The sequence below is a fragment of the Protopterus annectens genome, chromosome 7.part0 (assembly GCF_019279795.1).
Source record: "Protopterus annectens isolate FY-2018-M chromosome 7.part0, PAN1.0, whole genome shotgun sequence".
In the NCBI taxonomy this organism is placed as follows: domain Eukaryota; kingdom Metazoa; phylum Chordata; order Ceratodontiformes; family Protopteridae; genus Protopterus; species Protopterus annectens.
The window spans coordinates 458308611-458334101 of NC_056739.1; the positions used below are offsets into that span (position 1 = coordinate 458308611).

The window sequence follows — 25491 nt, forward strand, 5'->3', positions numbered from 1 at the left end:
TGGTCAAACAGTCACAAGGCGGGTTTACAACACACAAAAACCACAAGATCTCCAAGTTAAACTATCCTTAAGACACACACACACACACACACACACACACACACACACACACACACACACACACACACACACACACACACACACACACACACACACACACACACACACACACACACACACACACACACACACACACACACACACACGGGAGAAAAGGCCAATACCTCTGATTTAAACGGTACTTAGTCCCGGTAAACTTAAGACAAAGAAAGTAAGGGGATAGACTAGGTCCTATGACTGAAATGGGCCTAGCCCGTTGGAAACGGGTAGTGGGATACCACAGAAAAAACGATCCACAACACTTTTTTTTTTTTTTTTTTTTTAACAAGACAAGAACACACAATAGCTATTAAAATAGCTTTGTTTGCAACAAACTTCTCTGATAAGGAAGAAAAAGGGTACTTGGCCATAGCCAAGAGCGAGACCACATCAGAGCTACACGAGCGGCAAACAAGATCTGGGGATAGAGAGCAGTGCAGCATGGGATACCATCTTAGCCCGGCCAATAGAAAGACTTACAGCTAAAAAAGTTTAGCAGAGTCAGAGCAGAAATTCAGCTCCGAACCCACGATTAAGAATGTAGGCGAAATTGGACTACATAACATCTAGATTTTTTTCAGGCCATTAATAGAAGTGCTTTCAAGTGAAACAGCACATAGCCTTATACATGAAAAAACTCCTTTCACGCACTAATGAGAAAGTTAAAGGTCACTGAAGTATCTGTGAAACAGACCAGACCAAAGCTGACATTCATCAACAGCAAATCTCTATTCCAGAGTAGACACTGGGTAACAAGCCAGTGCTATTATCAGGGGCCTCCATGTCAATCAGTGGATGTCAAACTTGAGTCAAGCTAACAAGCAAGAGCAAGTGAAACTCTACTCTGGTATCTGCAAGTGGCACCAATTACAAGTTAGGTAGCATCTCCATTATCAATCAGAAATCAATGGAGTGCCAAGTACCACTTTGTCCCATAGGATTCAACAGGAGAAAAAGCGGAATTGAAACAAAAAAAAGGCTGAAAATGGGGTTAAACAAACAAAGAACCCTACACAGAAGCCTGTTGTACATGACACTTATGCATTTAAAACCCAACTTAAGCACCAAGCTAGCATAACTTTACAGTGGAGGCCACCAATGACTACATGGATGTGAATATATACAAGCGAGATTAAAAAAAAAAAAAAATAGAGTTCAGAAACAGGACTACACAATAAAACTCATTGCTTACAGCCTTATGAACTGCAAACTTAAGTTTCCTCTTAACTTTCGTCTACAAGATTGTGCTTAAAAAGGATGCCTGTGGGAAGGTTTAGCCTATTTTTTGGGCCCCATTCAGAAATTCTAACAGAAAACTTGAGCATCAACCACAAAGATCCCACAGCACAGGGCTTAGGGGGTGTTCCTGTACAGACAGCTTCCAAAGCAGGCATAAATTGCTTATTAAACGTCAGCTATGGGAGTAATCTTGGACAAAAGTCTATTTGCCTCCACTATGGAACAGCCTTAAGCAGGCATTTTCTAGCACAAAGAATTAAATGTTAGTTGCATCCCAAGTGGCACAACAGAAAAATGCTCCGGTGACAACTCTTATGCCTCTATGGAGTTTTAGTAGAGAGAATCCAAGCAACTCTAAAGCAATTAAGAAAGGAAACTTCTGCTTTCTTGACCTATTACAAATGGCAAAATACTGATTAGCGTATAATTTAGTCTACACATTCAACAGTGCAAGGTACTCCCCTCCTTGGCCTCAGCCAACTCAGGCATAAAGATTGAAACTACACAGATCATGGACAATACATGCCCAGATGAACCAACTATAATTTTACTTGCCCAAGAGGACCTACACAGCTCCTACAAAGTTGGCCTTTTGAACAGCATAAAAAATAAATAAATAACTTTATATCAAGCTAGAGAGAAAGTTGTGGCCACATGAAATTGGTCAATATGCAAGGTTCATAGGAGACTACTAGCTCGTGGCCTTAAGAGCTTTTACAAGCCTAGCCATGTTAATCCAAAGTATCCCCATTTATTCTTTGGGTAGCTCAGAAAGAATTTCAGAGCAGGTTTGTGATAAACATCAGCTACCTCTGTCCATGAGAGACATGGGAGTCACCCCAGAGGCAGACTTACAGGCTCCCATCCAATTATCTAGGCTGCATTTGAATAGGGTCAGCGAGGAGTTTTTTTTTTAAAGTCTCTCCAGCATGTTCTGTTAATGTCACAAGCTAGACTGACATCTCTAAAGTGACTCACTCTTGTGCCACTTGACTTGTGATGCATCAGCATTTCCAACACAGCAAGGCCATGGTTGGACCAATGCATAGGTCAGAGACTAGAGCCATTTTCACCCAACTTAAAGTACTAAACTGCCCCTTCAAGGCAGTAAAAATCCCACCATGAAAACACGTACCCAAGGTACAAAGTTTCAGAAGTGGTCCAGCCACTATCCTGAATGCAACATTAAAGTACGCACCTTGGGAACAAAGCATAAAATCTACTTGAGGGCATTTAGGGGGATCCAGGTTGCAGACGCAGGACTACAGCGTGTGCCATGACACGTTGCAGTCATGCAACAGGCTGAAAAGCTGCATCCAGCATTACTAATCCTCTTTGGTGTATGTAACTGGGACTTAAAGAACTTTCATTAGGATATGTGTAAGCAGAGTGCAAACACTTAAGTCCTACTATCTGCAGGTAGGTCATCTTAGGCCAGTCACCAATAGAAAATTTTGAACACCCTGAAGCAACAAGTGGGCTGCAACCATAGGCAAACCTCTCAGAATAGGATGCAAATCTGAAGTACACCCCAAAGGCAACCCCTATTAGGCAGAGATCATGTGTCACTATTAAGACAGACTAGCCCTGCATGATACTAGATGTCAAAAAAGTGTTTTAGCAGTCAATGTGAAGACTGGAAATGCACTTTTACTTAAAGCCCTAATCCTTTGCCACCGGTCCAAGCAAGTACCCTGTAAAAAGACGTGAAAAAAGTCACTCTGGTGCCCTTACTACAGGAGTAGCACAGCAAGGACTGACCACACAGAAAGCAGAAGCCTGTTGTGGCACCACCTAACTGTATAATGCATAGACCATGAGGCTTTTTTTATGGGGGGGGGAGACACTGCACCTTAATGAGAACCCTGAAGCAAGCTATTTGCCACCAACAGTCTACCCGACAAAACATTAGCAAGGGGACTCAGACATTCAAGAACAGGGGCATACCACAGAATCCGTCTCCCTGCCTGGAAATTAACAGCAGAACTCTAAATGGGCTCCACCCTCAGATGCAGAACAGACGGTCCTGCTTTAGGGTTTCTGCCCAAATGGAGGAAACTTTCAAGCTGGGTCCATTTGCTAGGATTCTCCTTCCTTGTTGAATGAAGGAAGTTTGCCACCAAGGGCAACCAGTAAAGTAGGAGGTGGAAATAACTGTTCCACCATCATTCCCCCCATATCTTCTACATGGGGGTAGAGGTGTCATGGTAACAATCACCATCTCTCGATTCAATGCCACACTCCTGCCTTCTTCATACTAAAGTATCACACAATCCATCCATCTTTTTGGACAGTTTCCTCTTACCTTCTTCCCATCTAATCCTCACCAGACTGTCTTCTGCACACATAGGTTCATACTAGGCTATCTGCCCTAGGGCATTTATAAGCCTAGCCAGAGTGTGTGTGGCTTTCACCACCCCTTAGGATGAGAATACTATACCCATTAATTTGCTGTGCCTCTGTCCAGCAGTGATACAGAGATGATTCCCGGGGTAAGCCTACGATCTCCCATCCACTCGTCAAGATTTCTCTTGAACAGAGTCAGTGAGGGGCTCTCTGCCTCACATGGACTGGGATTCTGTTCCATAGTGTAGGGAGTCTCTGGGTGATGAATCTGTCCCTCCAGCACGTCCTATTTATATCCCTGTTGAGGTTTAAGTCTCTTGCTCTCGTGGCTCTGGTGGATTTGGATTTTTTGAGGTGGAGCATGTCCATTAATTCCGGGTTTGACATGTCCTTGTATGTCAGGCACAGATCACCTCTGAGCAGACTGTATGCGACTGAATAGAGCTGGAGTTTCTTCAGTCGGGCATCATATGACATATGTTTGAGCCCCTTTATCCTTTTGGTGAGGAACGTTTGGGGTCTTTCCAACTGCTGCAGGTGTCTGGTAAGGTACATTCCGAATGGGGCGTTGTACTCAATCATTGGTCTGATAAGTGAAGAGTACAGGGGTACAATGACCTCTCCTGATCTGGATGCGAATCCCTTCATGATCAGGTGGGCAATGTAGAAGGTCTTCCTAACCACTTTGGCAATGTGAGTGTCAAGAGAGGTTACTGTCAACTTGGGTCCCCAGGTCCCTGATAACTTCTTCCATGTTTAATGGATTACCACCTATGTGGTAATTAGGGGTTACCTTGTTTTTCCCAATGGGTATGACTATACATTTTTTGGCATTTAGCTTAAGGCCATGGCTCTGGCACCAGTTATCCATTTCTATGAGACCTTTCTGGAGGATGTCTGTGTCTGATGGAGTGTCAATTATGGTGCCCAGTTTGCAGTCATCTGCAAATTTTGTCAACCACAATCCCCCTATGTTTGCCTGCACTTCAGAAAAATAAATGCCGAACAAGAGGGGGCCCAGGACTGAGCCCTGTGGGACACCGCTCGTGACCGGCTTAGAGTCTGACATGGCACCAGCAACTCTAACCCTGTGTGTTCTGTCCTTGAGCCAGTTTCCAACCCATCTTGTGACATATGGGTTTACATCTAAGCTGGTGAGCTTTTCTATGATGCCGAAGTGGGGTATTGTGTCGAACGCTTTTGCTAGGTCAAGGTAGGCTGTGTGAACTGCCTTACCCTCATCAATGGCCTTAGTGACTGTTTCGAAAAAGTCGACCAAGTTCAAAAGGCAGGATCTGCCCTTGACAAAGCCAAATTGGGTAGGATCTAGTGTCTGTAGGTCCCCAATGTCTTTGTGAGTTCCATTATGATCCTCTCCATAGCTTTGCAGACAAGACTCGTCAAGCTTATGGGGCAGTAATTTCCAGGGTCCGTAGAAGCACCGCCTTTGTGGAGTGGGACCACAGTTGCCGTACGCCATTCTTTGGGTACGTATCCTGTAGTAAGGCCAAGATTAAACAGCAGCCTTATGTGTGGGTTTAGTTCCTCATTGAGTTCGTGTAGCACACATCCGGGGACACCGTCCGGTCCCATTGATGCTGTGTTTTTTGCTTTAGAGAGAGCAGCTCTCACCTGGGCATCTGAGATGTTTGGGAGGCTAGACCCTGGTGGGATAGATATTTCTCCTTTTGGGGGGGAAGGGAGAACAGAAATTTGCACTGAACCTGTCTGCCAGTATGTTGGCAATGTCTGTGGGTTCAGTGATTTTATCATTTTGGACTAATTCTGAGCATATCTGGGAGTTTCCACCCAGGTTTCTAACATAGCTAAAGAAGGCTTTATGATTGTCTTTTGTGTCATTAGCGATTTTTCTCTCAAAGTTGGCCTTGGATGATTTTATGAGTGATCGTAGTTTTTTTGCTAGTATTGATCAGAGATGCCTTCCCATTTAAGGATTTTGCTCTGTCATGTAGTAGCTTTCTCCTCTTGTTGTAGAGTTTGTTTATGGCTGGAGTCCACCAGACCGGGCGCCTGCCTTTGGTGGAAAGGGTCTTGATTTTATTAGGGATTGCTTGATCCATACATTCCTGGAGGTGCTAGTAGAAGGCATTTGTAAGGGTTTCAGCAGCGTGGGTTGTGGTTTCCACTGGCTCTGGGGCCTTGAAGGATACCACTCCAGTCTTAAGAAGTGTGAAGTTTGCTTTTGAGAAGTTCTTCACTGTGGTCTTTTTTGCTGGGGTGGGGGCGGGATGTGGATCTCCAGTGAGATTAATTTGTGGTCTGATCTCACCAATGAGGGATATACTTCCGGTGTGGAGCATTTTGTCCCCATGTTTGTGATTATCAGGTCTAGTATATTTTCTCCTCTTGTGGGAATGGTGACTAGTTGTTCCATCGCATTTGAGTTTATGAACTCAAGGAACCTTTGGGCTAGGGTGTTGGGGCTTGAGTAATGTTCCCAGTCTATGTTTGGGTAGTTGAAGTCACCCAATATGATGGTGTTTGGAGAGACATTTATACTCTCCAGTGTCTTCAGGAAGGCTGTGTGGGTTTCCTGAGTTGAGAAGGTGGCCTGTAGCATGTTACAAACTGTAGGGCAGTTTTACCTATGGTTAATTGCACCTGGATGGTCTCCGATGCTGCGTGCGTTGCCACTAACCTGGAGGTGTGGGTATCCTTTATGAATATGGATACTCCCCCTCCTTTTGTGGTTCGGTCCGGATTTTGGGGCCGGAACGCATGATATGAGGTATAACCTGATAGTGCTGGGGTGCTCTCAGGAGCCTTGAACCAGGTTTCAGTCACAGCACAAACATCGATGTTCTCCATACTGAGGAGGGCTTGAGGCGTGCATCTTGAGGTTTAGACTTCTGGCATGGAGCAGTATTACCCTTAGTTTTTCTCCATTTTTGTTTTCTAGGGCGGTAGGTTTATCATTTGAGCCTTGCCTAAAAAAGGCACTATGGGGGTGGCAAGAGCCTTTGCCAATATCCGGAAGCCCAGGGGTGACAGGTGCAAGCCGTCCCTTGCGAAGCAGCGTGGCTTGTCAAGCATGTCATCCCAGGCAACAGACATTGGATCCCCTTAGAATGACACCAGTAATTAAGCCAATTATTAAAGCTGATCATTTTGTCTCTGTATTGTGGCATTCTTGGTGAGGGTAGGATACTGCTCAGGGTCAGGGTCATACCGGCCTGGGCTACATAATCTGAGAGCTCCTCTGTCTCTTTTCATGTAGTCCAGTGAGGTACGTCTCAGGTTGTTCACACCGGCATGGACAATGACTGAGTCATACTTGTACTTGCTGTGGAGTGACCTGAGTGCTTGTGTTATGTGGCGGACTCTAGCGCCTGACAGGCAGCTAACTGTGATCTTTTCCTTGTTCAGTCTGGTGAGAGGGACGTCAGTGTGTCTGACTATGGAGTCACCTATAACAAGTGTGTCTGGCATTGTGTTTGGCCTTAAGGGCTGTGACTGTTTAGCACACTGACTTTGAGAACTATGTGTTGCATGTCTTATGTCTTGAGGTGGCAGTTGCTTGGGTGTCTGCTTTGGTGGCCTCTGTAGTTATGGTAGATTTTTGATCAGTGCCTCAGAGTATGTCTTTGTGTGTTTATGTGTTTGTTTTGCAGTTGTGATAGTTCTATGTGAAACTGGGTTTGTGGTGTGCGTGGTTTCCTTCTCCTCCTGTCTGGTCTTGCCAGTCCTGAGTTGAGAGAGCTCAGCCTCCAGTTTGGCTATATAGTTGCATCTCTCATGTATTTGTGTTTTGTGGGAGAAGGAGTGGGTTGTCTGTGTACATGACGCAATTGTAACATTGCCTCAAGATGCCCAGATTCACCAGCTGAACAGGAAGATCGCTAGCAACTGACCCTTCGACATGCTAGAAAAAGTGAAAAAGTTTGCTGTGTAACAGTCAGAAGGGACCTATAGGGAAATGGGTATTCAAGGGGATTCTAGGCTAATTTAGTACTTTGTTTAGTATACAAGTACTTCACCTATATAAAAATGCTTTAGGAGCAAGTGCTCAGCTATTGAGATAGAGAATAGACTGTTTAGATTGCAAGTAGAGAAGTTCTAAGGGAAAAATTGAAGAGCAGACTTTACGGAGCCAGAAATAGTTTAACCTTGTTTAACCGGCGCTGCCCGATGGTGCTCTATGGGCAACTCCACGCTAAATCGGGCTTTATAGCAGGGGGTTGAAAAGACCTAGGAATTGACCCAAAATGGCCAATAGACTACAAGTTTCTGGCTGGAACCACTGCTCTAGGGACAAATAGGCTGCTCAGTGCTCCCCACTCCCACTGGTGAACAAAGAAGCTTCCCTTTATCCAAATAAGGATATGGAATAGCACAGGAACCAAGCCAAAGCCCAGAGATCAGCAAACTCTGAAGACTGGACTATTCTAGTTCAGTAAGGCAGGAAAACAAGATTTCTTTTTTTTTTTTTTCTTTTTTGCAGAAAACAGAAGAACAGACAGTAAATACTATAAATGCTTTTAAACGGCTAGCGCACTTGAGTGTGTTAGCCTACAAGTAAAATTAAGCAACAAATAACTTTTTTAAAAGTGCAAAACAGTTAATCAACACAAAAAACAGTTTAAATAGAATGCAGAGCTGTATAAACAGGCGAAAAGCAGTCACTAAGCAGTAAATAATCAAAAAGCCAGAAAAAAAAAAAAACAGGAAAGTCACTCTTTTGCTCTCTGCTGCTTGTAGAACTCTGCAGTACACCACGAGGAGCTGTGCTGAGTTGAATACAAGCGAAAAAGCGTGCTAAAGCAGGCTTTATTACAGGGGGCTGAAAAGAGCTAGGAATTGACCCAAAATGGCCAATAGACTACAAGTTTCTGGCTGGAACCACTCCTCTAGGGACAAATAGGCCGCTCAGTGCTCCCCACTCCCACTGGTGAACAAAGAAGCTTCCCTTTATCCAAATAAGGATATGGAATAGCACAGGAACCAAGCCAAAGCCCAGAGATCAGCAAACTGAAGACTGGACTATTCTAGTTCAGTAAGGCGGGAAAACAAGATTTTTTTTTTCTTTTTTGCAGAAAACAGAGGAAAAACAGACAGCAAATGCTATAAATGCTTTTAAGCGGCTAGCGCACTTGAGTGTGTTAGCCTACAGGTAAAATTAAGCAACAACTAACTTTTTAAAAGTGCAAAACAGTTAATCAACACAAAAACAGTTTAAATAGAATGCAGAGCTGTATAAACAGGCTAAAATGCAGTCGCCAAGCAGTAAATAATCAAAAAGCCAGAAAAAAATACTTAAATCAGTTATAGCAAATACAGTTATAACAAATGCTCTGAAATATACTGTATATTTCCAAAATGTTTGAGAAGGACAGTCAGAACACAAGAAGGTTCAGGCGAAAGAGAAAAAAAAAAAGTTTTGTTTTATTTTGAAAGGGAAAGAGGAGGAACAGAAGGCCTTATCAAATGTTCTCTCTGTATTAAGCAGAATGAGCTAATGACACTAGACTGGGAGGTGTGTCACAGTAGGGGCGGGCAACTGCAAAGCCACCAAGTATAAGAGCAAGACACCAACAGGGAGGGAGGGTGGGACAAAATAGACAGCAAGCACTAGAGACAAATGAAAGTTTTTAAACAGATAAGGATTTGTGAAGATACTGAATAGACAAAGTACTTTATATATATTAAATTGTAAAAACAGTAATCTGTAAAAATAATCAAAAAAAAAAAATCAAGATGATACTTATATTTTGTAGCTCAGCTGCAGTCACAACTTCTCTCCTTGAACCAACATTATCTGTTTTGATCTTTTCTACAATTGGACCCACTTTGGCTTCTGTTCTTATGTTCTCATTTCTTTGACTATCCCAGTGTGCATTCCACCAGTCATAGGCACTATTTCCATCCCCTCTAGCTTCAGCTGCTCTGCCTTTACTGCCCAGGCTTCTGTACCACATAGTAATTGTCACACCACGGTTTTGTACACCTTACTTTTACATTTTTAGCATTCTTCTGTCATACACTACCTCTCACACTGACAGATGGTTGCAGACCACCAGGATTCTGGCTTTGACCTCCTCCAACTTCCCTTCTCCTCGACCACCCCTCCCAGACACAAAGCCATTAACCTGTTTCACCATCTTCCCTTCTATCTCAATCCTCAGCTTCTCCTTGGCTCCCTAATTTGCTGGGATTACCACAGTCTTCTGTACTTAGTTTCATCTCCTGTACCTTCCGTTTTGCATTCCACACCTATCCTTTGCTCAAGTTCCTGCTCAGAATCTGCCTGCAACACCATATCATCTGCATATAGCAACTTTGCTGATCTGTCCCGAACTGTTTGCTAATGTAGTCCATCACCAGAATGAACAGCAGTAGGCTTAGAGCTGAACCCTGGTGCACACCTACTCCCACTGGGACCCTTCTGAGAGACGATATTTGTATTGGAGCCATTGGGTCCTTACTTGGCCCGCATTAATTTGATCACCGTTTCTGGGACATCAACCACAGTAGTACTGCAAATAAAAAAAAAAAAGTCAGCCTTCTTGGGACCTAGTCATGGACCTTCTCCATGTCCAGGAATGCCCAGATAGACACTTTCCCCACCTCTAGCTTCTTAACTGTCTCACTGCAAATGTCAGTCATGCTACATCCTGATCTGAATCTGAACTGCTCATCTCCACTACTGCTACTACCCTTCTCCAGAACTTTCATGCAATGTGACAGGAGTTTGATGCATCTGTACTGCCCACAGTTTTAGAAGAACAGTCACCAGTCATGTGGGATACGCCTCTCCACACTGCTACAACTACCTTCAGAAGCCATTTTTCCACTCTCACCCAGCAATCTGTTGTGACCTCATCCATGCCTGCCCCTTTCCCAGACTTAGGTTCATAAGTAATAGGCTGCCAGAGGGCATCTATAAGCCTAGCCAGAATGTGTTGGCTTTCACCACCCCCTTTATTCCCTGTGCCTCTGTCCAGAGGCTTTAGTTCTATGCATCTGTCCAGCAGAGCCACTGCAGTGATCCCTGGGGTAAATTTTCTGTTTCCCATCCACTCAAGGTTTGAAGAGCGTTAGTGAGGGCTCTGCCTAATGTAGATTGGAATCCTGTTCCAAAGCATTTAGTGCCTTTTACTTCTAGGGTGGGCTCCTCACTGTAAACTGCAACTGGGTAAGTACAGCTTCTGTGGAGTTTTCATTCAGTAGCTCTGGAAGTACTCCTTCCACCTGCCTTTGCCATCTGGTGGCTTGGTGAGCATGTTGTTGGCATCCCTTATGAAGGGTGTCAAACTGCCTTGCAACCAGATTATAAATATGAGAGGGGGGGTGCCACCTACAGATCCACTTTACAGAAGCTGGAACATTGCCAGCAATGCCCAATTCGTTGTTACTGCAACTCCTTTCTTAGGATCTTGTTAACCAAACAGTATTCCTTCCTAGCCTGATCCCTCTTCTCCCACTTTTACCTGCACTCCTTTTGAGGACTTCTGCATTCCACCACCAACTTTTATGTACCTATTTTCCATACCTGGCTTGGCCACGTCTGTCTATAGTCCTTACATATGCTGTTTTGAGGCACTGCCATTCTTCAAATCCACCTATTTCTGCCTCTTCTTGGAGGTGCTAAAGCCTTAAACAATTCCTAAACAGTTTTACATTCTCTCCAGTCAGCTTCCAGGTCTTCAGCCTGGTCTTTGTTGACCTTACAACCTTCTCTGGCCATTGCATGCAGCCTATTCTGGCAACCAGTGACTTGTGCTGTGAGCCGACTTCACTTGGGATAACTTTGCAAACAATTCTACCCCAGTGCCATTTCCTTATGAGAAGGAAGTCTACATGCACTGCACATTGGTCACTACTGTATGTGATCCTGTGAGTCTTTTTGAACATGTTGGCTACTATCAAGGCATTTGCCAGAAGTCTAGCATGGCTTCTCCTTTATTCTTGTTGCCCACCCATGTGGACGCAAAGTAATCACATCCTGTTCTGCCTGTCCTGACATGTATTCCAAGTCACTCCTCACAGATTCATATTATACTGCTTTACCTGGTAGGTCCTGTAACTGATGTATGAATGCACAGTTTATCACAACCCTGCTGTGAGGCATAGGCTGAGATTATGAATACTGCCCTATTACATTGGAGTCGGATTGCCATTAGTCTGTCACCAACTCAGGGGACAGCCCTCACAATCTTCTGAAACCTCTTTCCCTCTACAATTCCCACACCATTTCTAACCGGTCCTCTTCAGAGTAGGACACCGGATTCCAAGCAGAGTGTCTTTGCTGTACTGCCCTTCCATCTTACCTCTTGGATATATAGGATACCCAGCCTCCTCTGTACCATCATGTCATCCACTTGAAACATCCATCCTGTCAGTGACCCCACATTAAGTGTAGCGATGCTTTGTTCATGTTTGGCAGGTTGACTGGTTATGTCCAGCTTCCACTCAGCTATCCCAGGCTGGGCAACCTGATGCCAGCAGCTTACTAAGCCAGGGCTGTTAGACTTTATGGCAGGCACACACTGGCCAATAGGGGCATATACACCCTTCTCATAGTTAACACTGGTCTGAGTAGGCCAATTCCTCAACCCACTTAACAGCAAATACCCATGCCCATTTGACGACATTCAACGTGACTATCACCTAGAGCCACATTTTACACCACGTGGCTAGCAGAGAAGTTAACTGCCTCTGTAGGCCACCATCCTCTTCCCCTCTGCTGAATCACTTCAGTATGCCAAAATCTCACCTGCAGATGTTGCACCTTTGTACTACAAACCCTCTGGTGGCACTTGTATTTGGTTCCAAACTAAATAGATAAAGAAATGCCTCCATAAAACATTGCCAACATACTGGCAGACAGGTTCAGTGCAAACTTCACCCCCCCTCTCCCCCCCAAAGGAGAGATAACTATCCCAGCAGAGTGTAGCCTCCCAGACATCTCAAATGCGCAGGTGAAAGCTGCTCTCTCTAAAGCTAAAAACACAGCATCAATGAGACCAGATGGTGTCCCCGGCTGTGTGCTACAAGAGCTAAATGAGGAATTAAACCCGCACATAAGGCAGCTGTTTAATCTCAGCCTTACCACAGGATACGTGCCCAAGGAGTGGCGTACGGCAACTGTGGTCCCACTCCACAAAGGCGGTGCCTCTACAGACCCTGGTAATTACGCCCATAAGCTTAACAAGTCTAGTCTGCAAAGCTATGGAGAGGATCATAATGGAGCTCATAAAGATATAGGGGACTTGCAGACATTGGACCCGACCCAGTTTGGCTTCAAGGGCAGATCATGCCTTTTGAACTTGGTTGACTTCTTCGAAACAGTCACCAAGGCCATTGATGAGGGAAAGGCAGTCCATACAGCCTACCTTGACCTTGCAAAGGCCTTCGACACAATACCCCACTCGGGTATTGTAGAAAAACTTACCAGCTTAAATGTAAACCCATATGTCACAAGATGGGTTGCAAACTGGCTTAAGGACAGAACCCACAAGGTTAGAGTTGCTGGCGCTAGGTCAGACTCCAAGCCGGTCACAAGTGGTGTCCCACAGGGCTCGGTCCTTGGCCCCCTATTGTTTGGCATCTACTTCTCAGAAGTACAGGCCAACATGGGAGGACTTTGGCTGACAAAGTTTGCAGACGACTGCAAACTGGGCGCCATAGTGGAAAGTGCATCGGACACGGATATCCTTCAGAAGGGACTCACGGAAACAGATAGCGGGTGCCAGAGCCTGAAGTTAAACGCCAAAAAATGTATAGTCATACCCTTTGGGAAAAACAAGGTAACCCTAAGCTACCATATAGGTGACAATCCACTAAGCACAGAAGAGGTTATCAGGGACCCAGGTTGACAGTGGCCTTTCTTTTGACACTCACATTGCTAAAGTGGTTAGAAAGACCTTCTACATTGCCCACCTGATCATGAAGGGATTCACATCCAGAAAGTGAGGTCATTGTTCCCTGTACTCTTCACTTATCAGACCAATGATAGAGTACAATGCCCCATTCGGGATGTCTCACCCGACATCTGCAGCAATTGGAGAGACCCCAAAAGTTCCTCACCAAAAGGATAAAGGGATTCCAAAATCTGCCATATGCTACCAGATTGAAGTAACTCCAGCTCTATTCAGTTGCATATCGTCTGCTCAGAGGTGACATGTGCCCGACATACAAGGCCATGTCCAACCCGGAATTAATGGACATGCTCCACCTCAAAAAATCCAAATCCACCAAAACCACTAGAGCAAGCGACAAACCTTAGCACGGATATAAATAGGACGTGCTGGAGGGATAGATTTATCACTCAAGACTCCCTATGCTGTGGAATAAAATCCCGATCCATGTGAGGCAGCGCACCTCACTGGCTCCGTAAGAGAAATCTTGACCTGTGGATGGGAGATCGTAGGTTTATCCCGGGAATCATCTCTGTGTCACTGCTGGACAGAGGCACAACAAACTAATGGGCACAGTATTTTTTCATATAAGGGGTGGCGTAAGCCACAAAAATTTGGGCTAGGCTTATAAATGCCTTAGGGCAGATAGCGTAATATAAACCTATGAACCTATTAAGAGTTTCTAACAATACCTACTAGAAACTGGCCATTGCCTGATGACACAAAGGCCATAGTTTACCTGTACTAGGTGGTGGCTTACAACCAGCCATGAATGTGCACTGGTATGCCAGATGCTAAAGGGATTACTTAAAAGGAAGCTTCAATATGCCCACAAAAATTTACAAGGGGCTTTAAACAGCAGACTATGTTTAAAATTACAGAAAGGCTGGGAAATAGAAGTTATGTTCTTACCATAACGTTCCATGTGGAGTGTTCATCTCGCCTTTGTTCTTACACATGGGTTCGGAGCCGATCCTCGGCTCCGTGCCGGCCTCTTGCAAGCTCTGCACCGAGAAGAAGCTCGAGACAAATACCCACAATCCCCCTCTGCCTTTACCTCAGATCTAGTTTGCAAGCAAACCAACCTACATAATAGCACATTCATGCTATACACCTATACATATATAAACAGACACATATAAAAGTATATGTGTATACCAACTATGTACACAGAATAATAACAGTAGCAAAAAATACTTCTGGCCAGGCATCAAAGAACGTTCTTCCTAAGGGTGGGAGGGTGGGACTGTAAGAACAAAGGCGAGATGAACACTTCACATGGAACGTTATGGTAAGAACATAACTTCTATATGTGATAGTGTTCAATCTCGCCGTTTGTTCTTACACATGGGTAGCGTCCCTAGCTCCTTGATCCTGAGGAACTCACGGGAGGACGTTCTTGAGCACAGTGGAACCAAAGGTTGCCCTGTCCCTAGAAACCTTGTCTACTTTATAATGAGAAATAAATGTATGTGGCTTAGACCAAGTAGCAGCCGCACAAATAGCGTCCAGTGGTAGGCGAGCTGCATGAGCCAAAGACGTAGACACTGACCTTGTGGAATGTCCTTTGGGTTTGTGTAAAAGGGGTTGATTTGAAGAATCGTAGACAGATTATACAATCCATTAACCATTTAGAAAGAGTTCTTTTGGTAACTGCAAGTCCTTTCCTGCTATCAGCAAAAGCCACAAAGAGTTGATCTGTTTTCCTGTGATCTTTTGTTCTATCCAAATAAAACCTTAGCTGTCTGTGAACATCCAATTTGTGTAACATATACTCCATTTTGTTGGAGTGGTTTTTGAAGAAAGTGGGTAATTCAATGGACTGATTAATATTGTTAATAGAACACACCTTAGGGAGGAAGGATGAATTGGTTCTAAGAGAAACTCTGTCAGAGTGAAAGATCAAATAAGGGTGCTTGATGGAGAGAGCCTGAAGTTCAGACACTCGTCTAGCAGAAGTAATGGCTACCAGAAAGAGAGTTTTCCAGGACAAAAATTTTAATGGGCAAGAAGAGGCAGGTTCAAAGGGGCAACATTAATTTAGATAGCAACAAGTTTAGACTCCAAGGTGGCGTAGGAGATCTGACCGATGGTCTAATATGAAAACTCCTTTTAAAAGGCTTTACAAAGTCTGTGAGCCATAATAGGAGCTCCACATTCTTCCACATGGAAATTGAAATGGCAGCCAATTGAACTCCTAGAGTAGCAGGAGAAGCACCCTGATGAAATAAGTCTGTTAAGAACTCTAATATCTTATTCAAAGGAGCTATAAAGGGATGAACATGGTGTGTATTCGCCCAGAATACAAACCGTTTCCATTTGCTAGTATATGTTTTAGTAGTGGAAGCTTTATGCGAAGCCACTAATATATCCTGGACTGCTGGTGACAAAAGATCAGACTTGGCTAAGTTGGGAATTGGAGCAGCCAAGCTGCTAGATGGAGTGACAGGAGCGGGATGGGGAACCCCTGACGAGTGAGTCAATAGATCTGGCTCTGGGTCCAGAATCCAGGGTCCCCGAATGCAGTGAATTTTCAGGAAGGGAAACCAAATTTGACGAGGCCAGAATGGAGCAATGAGGATTATCGTCCTGTGTAGGTTCCTGGCTTTCTGGAGAAACTTATATCAGAGGAAATGGGGAAATGCGATAGGAGTCCCGGGGCCAATCTTAAACCAGTGCGTCCTGGGGACTTCCCTGGAGGGTAATAGGGCAAAGTAGCTCCTGCATTTGGCATTCATTGGAGACGCAAACAGGTCGCAGGAAGGCTGGCCCCACGCATGAAAAATCCTTTTCGCCACTGACTGTTTTAGAGACCACTCGTGCGGTAACAGAATTGCTCTGCTCAGCCTGTCGGCTATGACGTTGGATGACCCGGGATGTGCGTTGCTATTAGAAAGCGACCAGTGGACTCCGCCCACTGCCAAATTCTCATGGCCTCTCTGCATAGTTGATAGGACTTGGTTCCCCCTTGTTTGTTTATGTACCAGACTACCGACATGTTGTCCGTCTGAACTGCAATAGTCCCTAGAGGAAGAAGGGGAGCAAAGTGTTGCAACGCTAGAAACACTGCCCTCAACTCTAGAACATTGATGTGCAGATTGTACTCCAAATTGGTCCATTCGCCTTGGACTGTCTGTCCCTGAAAGATGCCCCCCCACCCTATCAGGGAAGCGTCCGTGGTCACCGTAACTGTGGGCGTGGGTAGCACAAACGGCCTCCTGGGAAAGGTTGCACGTTTGAAGCCACCAGTTTAGATCTGTTTTGCAAGTCTTTGTTATAAGAATCTCGTGTTAGAGGTAGTTGTTGAAATGACCATTGAGCAAACAGTAGCCATTGTAGGACTCTCATGTGCAGCCTTCCCAGGGGAATTGCAATAAGGGAGGCTGACATGAGACCCAACACCTTCAGTACTAGTTTTGCAGGAGATTTCCTTGACAAGAGTAGAAGACGTATGTGAGTCTGCAGTGATAATATCCTTTCTGGGGGAAGCCTCAGAATTAATTGACGTGTGTTTAACTCTGCTCCTATGAACAAAATATTTTGTGATGGCTGAAGTAAGGATTTTCCGAAATTTACGGAGATCCCTAGGTGAACACACAGTTGAAGAACATAGTCTCTGGCCTGCAGTAGTTGACGCCGGGTGGTGGCCGAAAGGAGCCAGTCGTCCAGATACGGAAACACCTGGAATCCCTGGAATCCCTGACGTCTCAAGTGAGACGCTACCACTGCCATACATTTGGTGAAGACCCTGGGGGCTGAGGTCAGACCAAAGGGCAGGGCTCGAAATTGAAAGTGACTGGCTCCCAGCCGGAAGCGCAAATGATCTCTGGATGCCCTGGCCATTTTGATGTGGTAGTATGCATCCTCTAGATCTATTGAGCACATCCACTCGTCCTTCTGTAAGAATGGAAGGATCGATTGAAGCGTGACCATTCGGAACTTTTCTTTCTTGACGAAAGTATTGAGGTAGCTTAGGTCTAGAATGGGCCTCCAGTCCCCTGTTTTCTTTGGAACTAAAAAGAACCTTGAGTAAGTCCCGAATCCTTGCTGGTCCGCTGGGACTGGCTGGATGACTCTTTCTAGCAACTTTGAAATTTCTAAAGCTGCTGGCTCTCGCAGATGGGGCGGTACATCTGGGAGTCTTCTTTGGAATGGGATAGGATAGGAAGGGTATGGAGTAACCTCTGGTGACTACGCTTTTTACCCACGTGTCTGTAGTTATATCTTGCCAGGCCTGAGGGTATAAAGCTAAGCGACCCCCGACTGCCTCCAGAGCAGGACAGTCGGGCCTCCTCTCAGGAGTGCTGGAAAGGTTTACCAGGGAGTGTTTCCCTGTCACCTTGATGTTGCGGACCCCCTCTGCCGCCAGGGCGGCGTCTTCCACCTCTGCCCCCTCCTCTGCCTCTAGAGGGGGCATCACCCTGTGTGCCTGAGAAAGACCCTTGGGGTTTTGAAACCACATTTTCCCACCGCGTTGCCCTTTGGGGTACGGTCTGGTTGGGGTGGAAAACGGACTCCGACAGCAGACAGAGTCTTTCCCTCTTGTTCACACCGGGTAAGGGTCTCCTTTACCTTGGGGCCAAAGAGTGGCACCGTCAAATGGGGCGTTTGTAAAGGAAGACTTGAAGGCTTCCGCAAAGGAGCATAGGCGCATCCAGGATTGTCTACGAAGAGCAATCGCTGAAGCTGCTGCCCTACTCGAACCTTCGCCGCGAGGAAATCAGCCTCATGGAAGAGTTAACAATCGATGTTAGGGTATTAAGTTGCGCTGTCACTTTCTCTGAGACAGCTGCATCTGTAGCACCCTGGAGGGTATCTCCCAACTCTTTGACTAGATCCCTCTGCAGACGTGTAAAATGGGTCAAATAGTTCAGGGACCGCATGGAAAAAGCCGCTGAACTAAAAATGCGCTTCCCATATCTATCCATCGTTCTAGAATCTTTATTAGGCGGATGGACAGACGAAGACTCCGACATCTCCTTTTTCGTGGCTCCATCCATCACCATAGCGCATACTGGAACTCCTTTTGTAAGGTAGGACTTATCCTGAGGTGCTGTGATGTACTTGTTCGGTTTTCTTGGAACAGGTTCCACTGTGTCAGGAGTCTCCCACGCCCTTGAGCAATAAGTTCCATTAGTTTCAAGGGCGGAGTGACGCAGGAGGAGGAAGGGCGAGCACCAAATGCCTTCAGCAGAACTGACTCATCCTCAGAAGGGGGAAGGGACTGCCAGTCACCTCTGTTTCAGGATCTCCAAAATGTCTGAAAAAGAGACATCTTCTGAAGGTGACTTATGGGACCCCTCTGACTCATCTAAGTCAGTATCAGATGTCAAGGATTCCTGTGGAGAATCCAAGTGTCTCCTCTTACACAATCTCTTCCTAGGGACTTCCTCGTGGGAGCATCCGAAGAAGCCTCGGAGGAAGAGGGGCACCTCCAGGGGTGGCTGAGGCACTGGTGCCAGACGCTTGGATGTGGCCGTGGGTGCAGATGAAGACAAAGGCCCTTTATGGGGAGGAGAAACTGCTTCCACTGATGTGGTTGTCTGGGTAGACAACACCTTCCTCATCAGGTCGAACGCTCCCGGTCCCGCATCAAGAGTCTCCTGTTCAAGAAATGGGAAGAATCCCGACACGGGCACGAAGGCATCGACCCGAGGACGGAGCCGAATCGATCCGTGCGAGGCCCCGAGGGGGAGAGTCGGAACAGACACGTCGGTTCGACTCTCGGCCCCGGAACCAAGAACAGACCGTCGGCTCCGAGACTCCGGTACCGGGTCCGACGGAGTCGAGGTGAGGGGAACAGACCGAGAAAAGGACGGTTCTGGACCAGAGGGCTCCACAATCAGCAGATCAGCCTCTTCCGGCTCCAAAGACTGAATCGGTCTCGGAGGAGGAATGGATGGAGATACAGGAAGGCCTTCAAGTTTCGACACCAACTGGGTGGAAACCGAAATAAGTTTAGAGAGGGCCGAATGCTCCAACAACTTCTGCACCACGAGATCCACATCGACATCCGAAAGTTTGGAGGAAGAACGGGTCGAAGGAACCGAAGACGGAGCCGACCTCAATATGGCCGAAGGAGGGAGCTCCATCACCGGTTCCAACTCGAGGCTCAGGAACCGACACAAGCTGAACACTCGGCCCCGAAGTCTGTGGAACCGGTGATCTAACCTTTGAAGAAGAGCTCGGAGCCGATGACTTAGGCTCAGACGTCTTCGATTCCTTAGAGGACTTCGATGCCTGGTCAGAAGCATCCAAAGCCTCTTGGAAAGCTGGTTTCAATAGACCTCTGTCCATCAGTTTCCTGCGCCTATCTGTCATGACCCTCCCACTAAAAGAGTGACAGATGGAGCAATCCTCTTGTAAGTGGAGAGGGCCAAGGCAGTAGATGCAGGAACTATGGTTGTCAGTGACCGACATTTTTTGGCCACACTGACAACGCTTGAAACCAGACGTTACCTTCTCAGACATTGTAGAATAAAAATACAACTCCAGAAAAAAACAGTCAAATCCAAAAAAAGTTAGTCACAATCGAGTAATTGTCAAATCCGGTAAAAATTTGTCTCAATATGGTAAGATATGAAGGGTGTAGGCCCCGATACAAAAATACCGAAAAATAAGGTTAACGGTACCAAAGAATTACGGAACCACAACACAATCACACTTGTTAATACAGATAATATCAACTAGACTAGTATCCTTAATAAAATACAACAAAAAAAGTTATATCTTAGCTTAGAAACTCTCGAGCTAGCTCCCAACGATGCGTATGCAGCAGCGGCAAACTAGATCTGAGGTAAAGGCAGAGGGGGATTGTGGGTATTAGATTGTCTCGAGCTTCTTCTCGATGCAGAGCTTGCAAGAGGCCGGCACAGAGCCGAGGATCGGCTCCGAACCCATGTGTAAGAACAAACGGCGAGATTGAACACTATCACATACAGGGTTCTGTACACCTTAAATACCAAACTATACAACTTCAAACACTGCATTTCTAACATTCTGCAAACAGGCTTTTGGATTTTTCCCACCAAAGCCCTACGAGAGAGAAAAAAAGGCAGAGTCTGGGAGGCACAGCAGTTTGAATCTAAAATTAATAAGTTTCCAGCTGCTTCTCTCCAACAACTTTTGTTGAAAGTAAATAAAACACACTAGCAGAGATTCCAAATGAAGCACTCCGCGCCTATAAGCAAGAGGAATTACCAGTCACAAATTCAACTAAGTAATGTTCCTCCTGAATTAAACCTTCACACATTTGTGTACATCACACACTTACCTGAACGGCACATTACATTCTCAAACACATTTATCCTACGTTTGTAACACAAAGTACATGACGTACTATGGTGCAGATTACACAAACATCAAGAACCTGAAACAGCAGCCATGCTAGTGTAGAAACACTAATGGGGGAGGGGGTACTAATACACCAACTTAGTTGTGCAAATTAAATATGCAATGCATTACCTGCGCATGTTTGACACCTTCCAGTCCTTTCAATCACTCCTTGGCGGGGATCCATCAACCCTCCCAACTTTGGTCGTCCACCTTCTGTTGTTTCAGGGTATTTGATACCCCCTTCAGTAACAGACATACGTTTCTGGGGAAAAAATAAATAAAATTTACGCCAGAATGTAGCCTGCATCTACATCACCAAAGATGCATTCTATCAACCACAACTATAACCATACAAGTAAACAAATGTTTGAATGATCACTGCATATGGGATTTATCAGGAGCCACTCACTGCAAGAAAGATCCTAGCAAAGCCTTACCTAGACCTGAAAATGAAGTGCTCTGTACAATATCTATAAAGATCCACTTTATCGCTTCAAGAATACTTGCTGTCCAACCCTGTGAATGTGATTAAGCCAAGGCCCTGGTTGAAGTGAGCCTTAACCCTACCTGGTATAATTTTGTTGTGGTGGGAAAAACATTAAAGACCAAGCCAACCACTTGGAAAGTTTGCTTGACATGTCGACCCATCTTGCCTTCACAATAAATTTGACTAGAAGTTCTGAAAGTGTTAATAGTGCCAAAGTTGTATAGGACATAAAACAGATGCAGTTTCTCCTGTTTTAGGGTTCAGGAAAAAGCACAGGAAGATGCATAGTTTAGATATAAAAGGATTACTTCAAGGAAATCCCCATCTCTGGAAAATGCAACAAGGCCCACCATAACAGCTTGCAACTCTTGACACTTACAAGTCACAGCAGCCAGTACCCACCCGTCCAGATGAGCTGGTTCAAAAAGGTACAAGTTGTAGCTTCTTTTAATACAAAAAGATAAAGCTGCCACTTGAGGTCTCTTATAAAATGCATTGAAATAGGAAAGCCTTGAAAGAGAGGATCAGGAATCATGCTGAAATGGCCGACAAAGGAGTGTAAAACATGCCACAGGAAAGTAACTCAAATACTGGGAGACCACACTGTTGGTGTCAACTAGAAAATCTATACTGGCAAATGGAAATGGTCTTCTAGTAGCAGGCTTTCTTGCGTCCACTAGCGTGTTTTTAACATCCTTAGTAAACATGTGCCTAAAGTATCAAGGCCTTCTCATCCAGGCAATAAGTTGAAGTTTTGGGGACGCCACACAGACAAAACTAGTTCCCATTTCTTGTGAGGAAATGCCTCTGCCCTGTTCAGCTTATCTGCTACACAATTTTACTCGGAATGTAGAAAGCCTGCAAGACTGTGCTGTAAAGCCACATCCCATGCTAACATGGCTAGTCTGCATGGGGTGGGAACAGACCCGGTTCCCCCTTCCTTACGTAGTACATCACTGTGGTATTTGTTCACAACTTGAAGTTGCCATGGGCACCAAACTATTTTTTCACAAATCCCAAAACTAAAATCTTATAATACAGTGGGTGCTGGAACTAGGACCAGAGAGACTGAATACCCACTGCATCTCTCATGGAGTCTTGTCAGTGGTAGCATGAGAATCATGGGTGCTATGAGACCAAGAATCCTTAAGTATTCCCCCACAGTGAGACGTCAGAGTGGAAAATATATAGACCTATTCTCCCCCGTTTAAGAAAAGCTCCTTGTACAGGTGTCTTGCAGGCAACCCAACACACACCTCTGTCTACATCCATGACATAATGCAAATCAGTGTGCAGCAATTACATCACTAACATTTTTTTCACATGTATCTTAGTGTTTTCACAATGCAGTCACTACATAACAGCAAGTGAAAGGCAGTTGCCTGACAAGCAGAGCAAGAAAACTACTACATTTCAGGCTCTGCCAGGCACCTGACTTACCAATCACTGCCACAACTGAAAAGTGGCACAGCTGTCAGTCATCTATAATTTTACAGAAAGTCCCTGCTTTTTGCCTCATTTTTGCTCTGTGCCTCACAAAACTGTTTTGATAACCTACTGAGAAATGTCAGCCAATAAGGACAGACATTAGTTTCATACTTGCTGTTCAGAAAGCACAAGTTGATACAAGACTAGTTCTATTAACTTTTTACTGATTTACAGTAAATATGCATCATACAAAATGTGACAAACTAATTACTAGTTAACATCCCTCTTGGTCAAATATTTCTGGCAAAACTTAATGAATTATCGCAGCTTGGAAATCTGGTTCCGATAATATGCAAGTACCAAAGTATTTAATGCACTCCTGGAATCCCAGCCCGCCTAGCACGTCTTTCACCCAAGTGAGAATCCTAAGCAGGTTATGTAAATATGAATACAGCTTGTGTGCTACAACTGGAGCTAGACACTTTGAACAGCCTAGGACTAGTGGATAACCCAAAAGGTACAACAGAACTGTTTAGGTCAACATCTGAGGTCTGGACAGATAAGAACGTGGTAAGCATTCTTAAAGGCCAAGGTTACCAAACAAATCCAAATCAGAAATAAGTGATAGAGATTGGGTAGAAAAAGCATTTTAACCAGAGCACAGTTTCAAACTGTTAAGGCCCACAACTGGTTTCCAGGCATCAGAAACACTGGGAAGAACTGTTAATTGCCCTCTGAGAGCACAGGAGGAATCTGAGGTTTGGTCTAGTGAATATGAACATTTACCTATAAAAAGGAGGAACTTCTTCCCACTGTTGACTCATGCCAAATCAGACTGAAAAACCCACTTCCGAAGAGAAAAGGAGATGCACTTTCTGGAAGGGAACCAGGACTGCCAGGGGGATCCCTCACGTAGTTCTCTTTTGGGAGAGTTCTTGCTTTAGAGAATCTCCCAGTCACCGTTTTTGAACATATGCTTACCTGGATTTTGCAGAGATTGAAGGAGGCAAGGTAATGTAACAAACAGAAATATTAGAGGAGGGCTGGAACAGAGATTCTTAACTTCCGCAAAAATTAAATTCCTATCCCAAGGGGAAATTCAAAATGATCATTTAAATCCTCAGAGGTAGAGGATGCAGCCAGGCAAACCTCCTTGCAGTGCTGGTGGCAACATTCCTAGATGCAATACCTAGAACCATAAACACACTGCAGTTGTGTCTCATTTGTTTAAAAGCATATAAAGCAGATCTTTACAAAAAGGACTGCAAATAAAACATTCCTCATACTTTACAATTAGTCAGAACAAACACTGGAGCCTGACAATTCAAAGTTCTAAAAAATTAAGTTGCAAAACAGGCACTTCCCCCAAACCTATAAATTGTTTTCAACCATCCTTTTCAGAGTGTGAAGGATGGTTAAAAATGCTAGACAGGAGCTGGACTGTCTAAACCTATAGCTTCTGGGTCAGACTTGTGAGGGGTACAGAAAACTGAAAGCCTGAGGATCTTTGCACATATGCTATTTAGGTGCATCAGGCAGGCTACGAGGGAAGCCATATAGTCTGACAAATGGCCTCCAATGCTGACAGAACCGGGAGATAGGAGGTGGCTCTGGGAATCCCAGTTGCAATAAATTTACAGTATTTTCTGAAGGCCTGAGAAACCTCAATGGTTCTCCAGAGCACATTCTTTGGTGCTTACCCATTCCACTTTGGGAGAGACTGGCCTTACCCATAGCATAGTCAATTACTAATCATACTCAATGAGAACATGCCATAAATACGAGGCCCATGCATGGGATAAAGCTGCATTTGTCAGCAAGTCTCACAGGGGGTAGTCTTGGGGTAAATTTTCCATTACCCACTCCAGATGAAATTAAGCTTTAATATGGACAGGGGTGAGCTTTTGTCTTGTGTGAATAAGGTAGTCTGTTCCAATGCATTAGTACCCTCAGAGATATGAAAAAAGAATGATTTGGAGGGATGGGCATTGTTTCAGAAGAGGTTTAGATCCAAAGGGGGTAATTCTCATGCCATTTGACTTTAAGTGCAGTAGGACCATCAGTACTGGGTCAGAGTTGCATGCCAGAAAGGTCACATTTTACCAGACCAAGGATGTTAAGGCTTCCATGCTTTTACAAAAGTTCTGTGGGTGTTCCAGTCGTTGCAATGGTCCCTTTTGGAAAAATAAATGCATTTTTTGCCGTTTGGTTTCAATCCATGACTTTAGCACTGGTTTAGAACAAACCATACAGAAAGATGACCAAGTCATTGACTGTTCCTAGTTTGCTGCCATCTGTAAACTCAGCCAGCAAGAGCCCTTAGTATTTGCTTTTAGTTCAGAGAACTATATGCCAAACAGGAAAGGTGAAAAGAACTGAACCATTGAGACTCCACTGGTTTAGTTTTAATGCTCTGTGAATGCATGCACAGAGCTCCAAGCTGCTGTTTCTAAACTCCAACTAATTCCAATAATCCAGATGAAGACGGGGCCCTAGTAGTCCGTGTTTACCCAAAATGAGGGTTTGCTGTGGTGGGTATAGCAAAGTAACATGAACCATTTTAAAAATAATCTGTTTTGACACAGGCTGTCTTCTTGCCTTCACAAGAAAGTAACTGATCGGAAGTTCTAAAAGATTTTGTTCCATCAAGACAGCACCGGATTTGCTCAAAGGTATGGA

The 25491-nt window shown here is 44.8% G+C and overlaps 1 protein-coding gene across 1 annotated transcript in view; it reads right to left on the reverse strand.

Annotated features, from left to right (window-relative positions):
- Window positions 1–25491, reverse strand: part of POLR2A (RNA polymerase II subunit A) — a gene marked incomplete in the record, with an annotated part of 2048627 nt that overhangs the window by 2005450 nt on the left and 17686 nt on the right. The window contains 1 exon segment of the mRNA XM_044077036.1: window positions 21027–21159. Within this exon segment, the coding sequence (XP_043932971.1) occupies window positions 21027–21159 (133 nt within the window).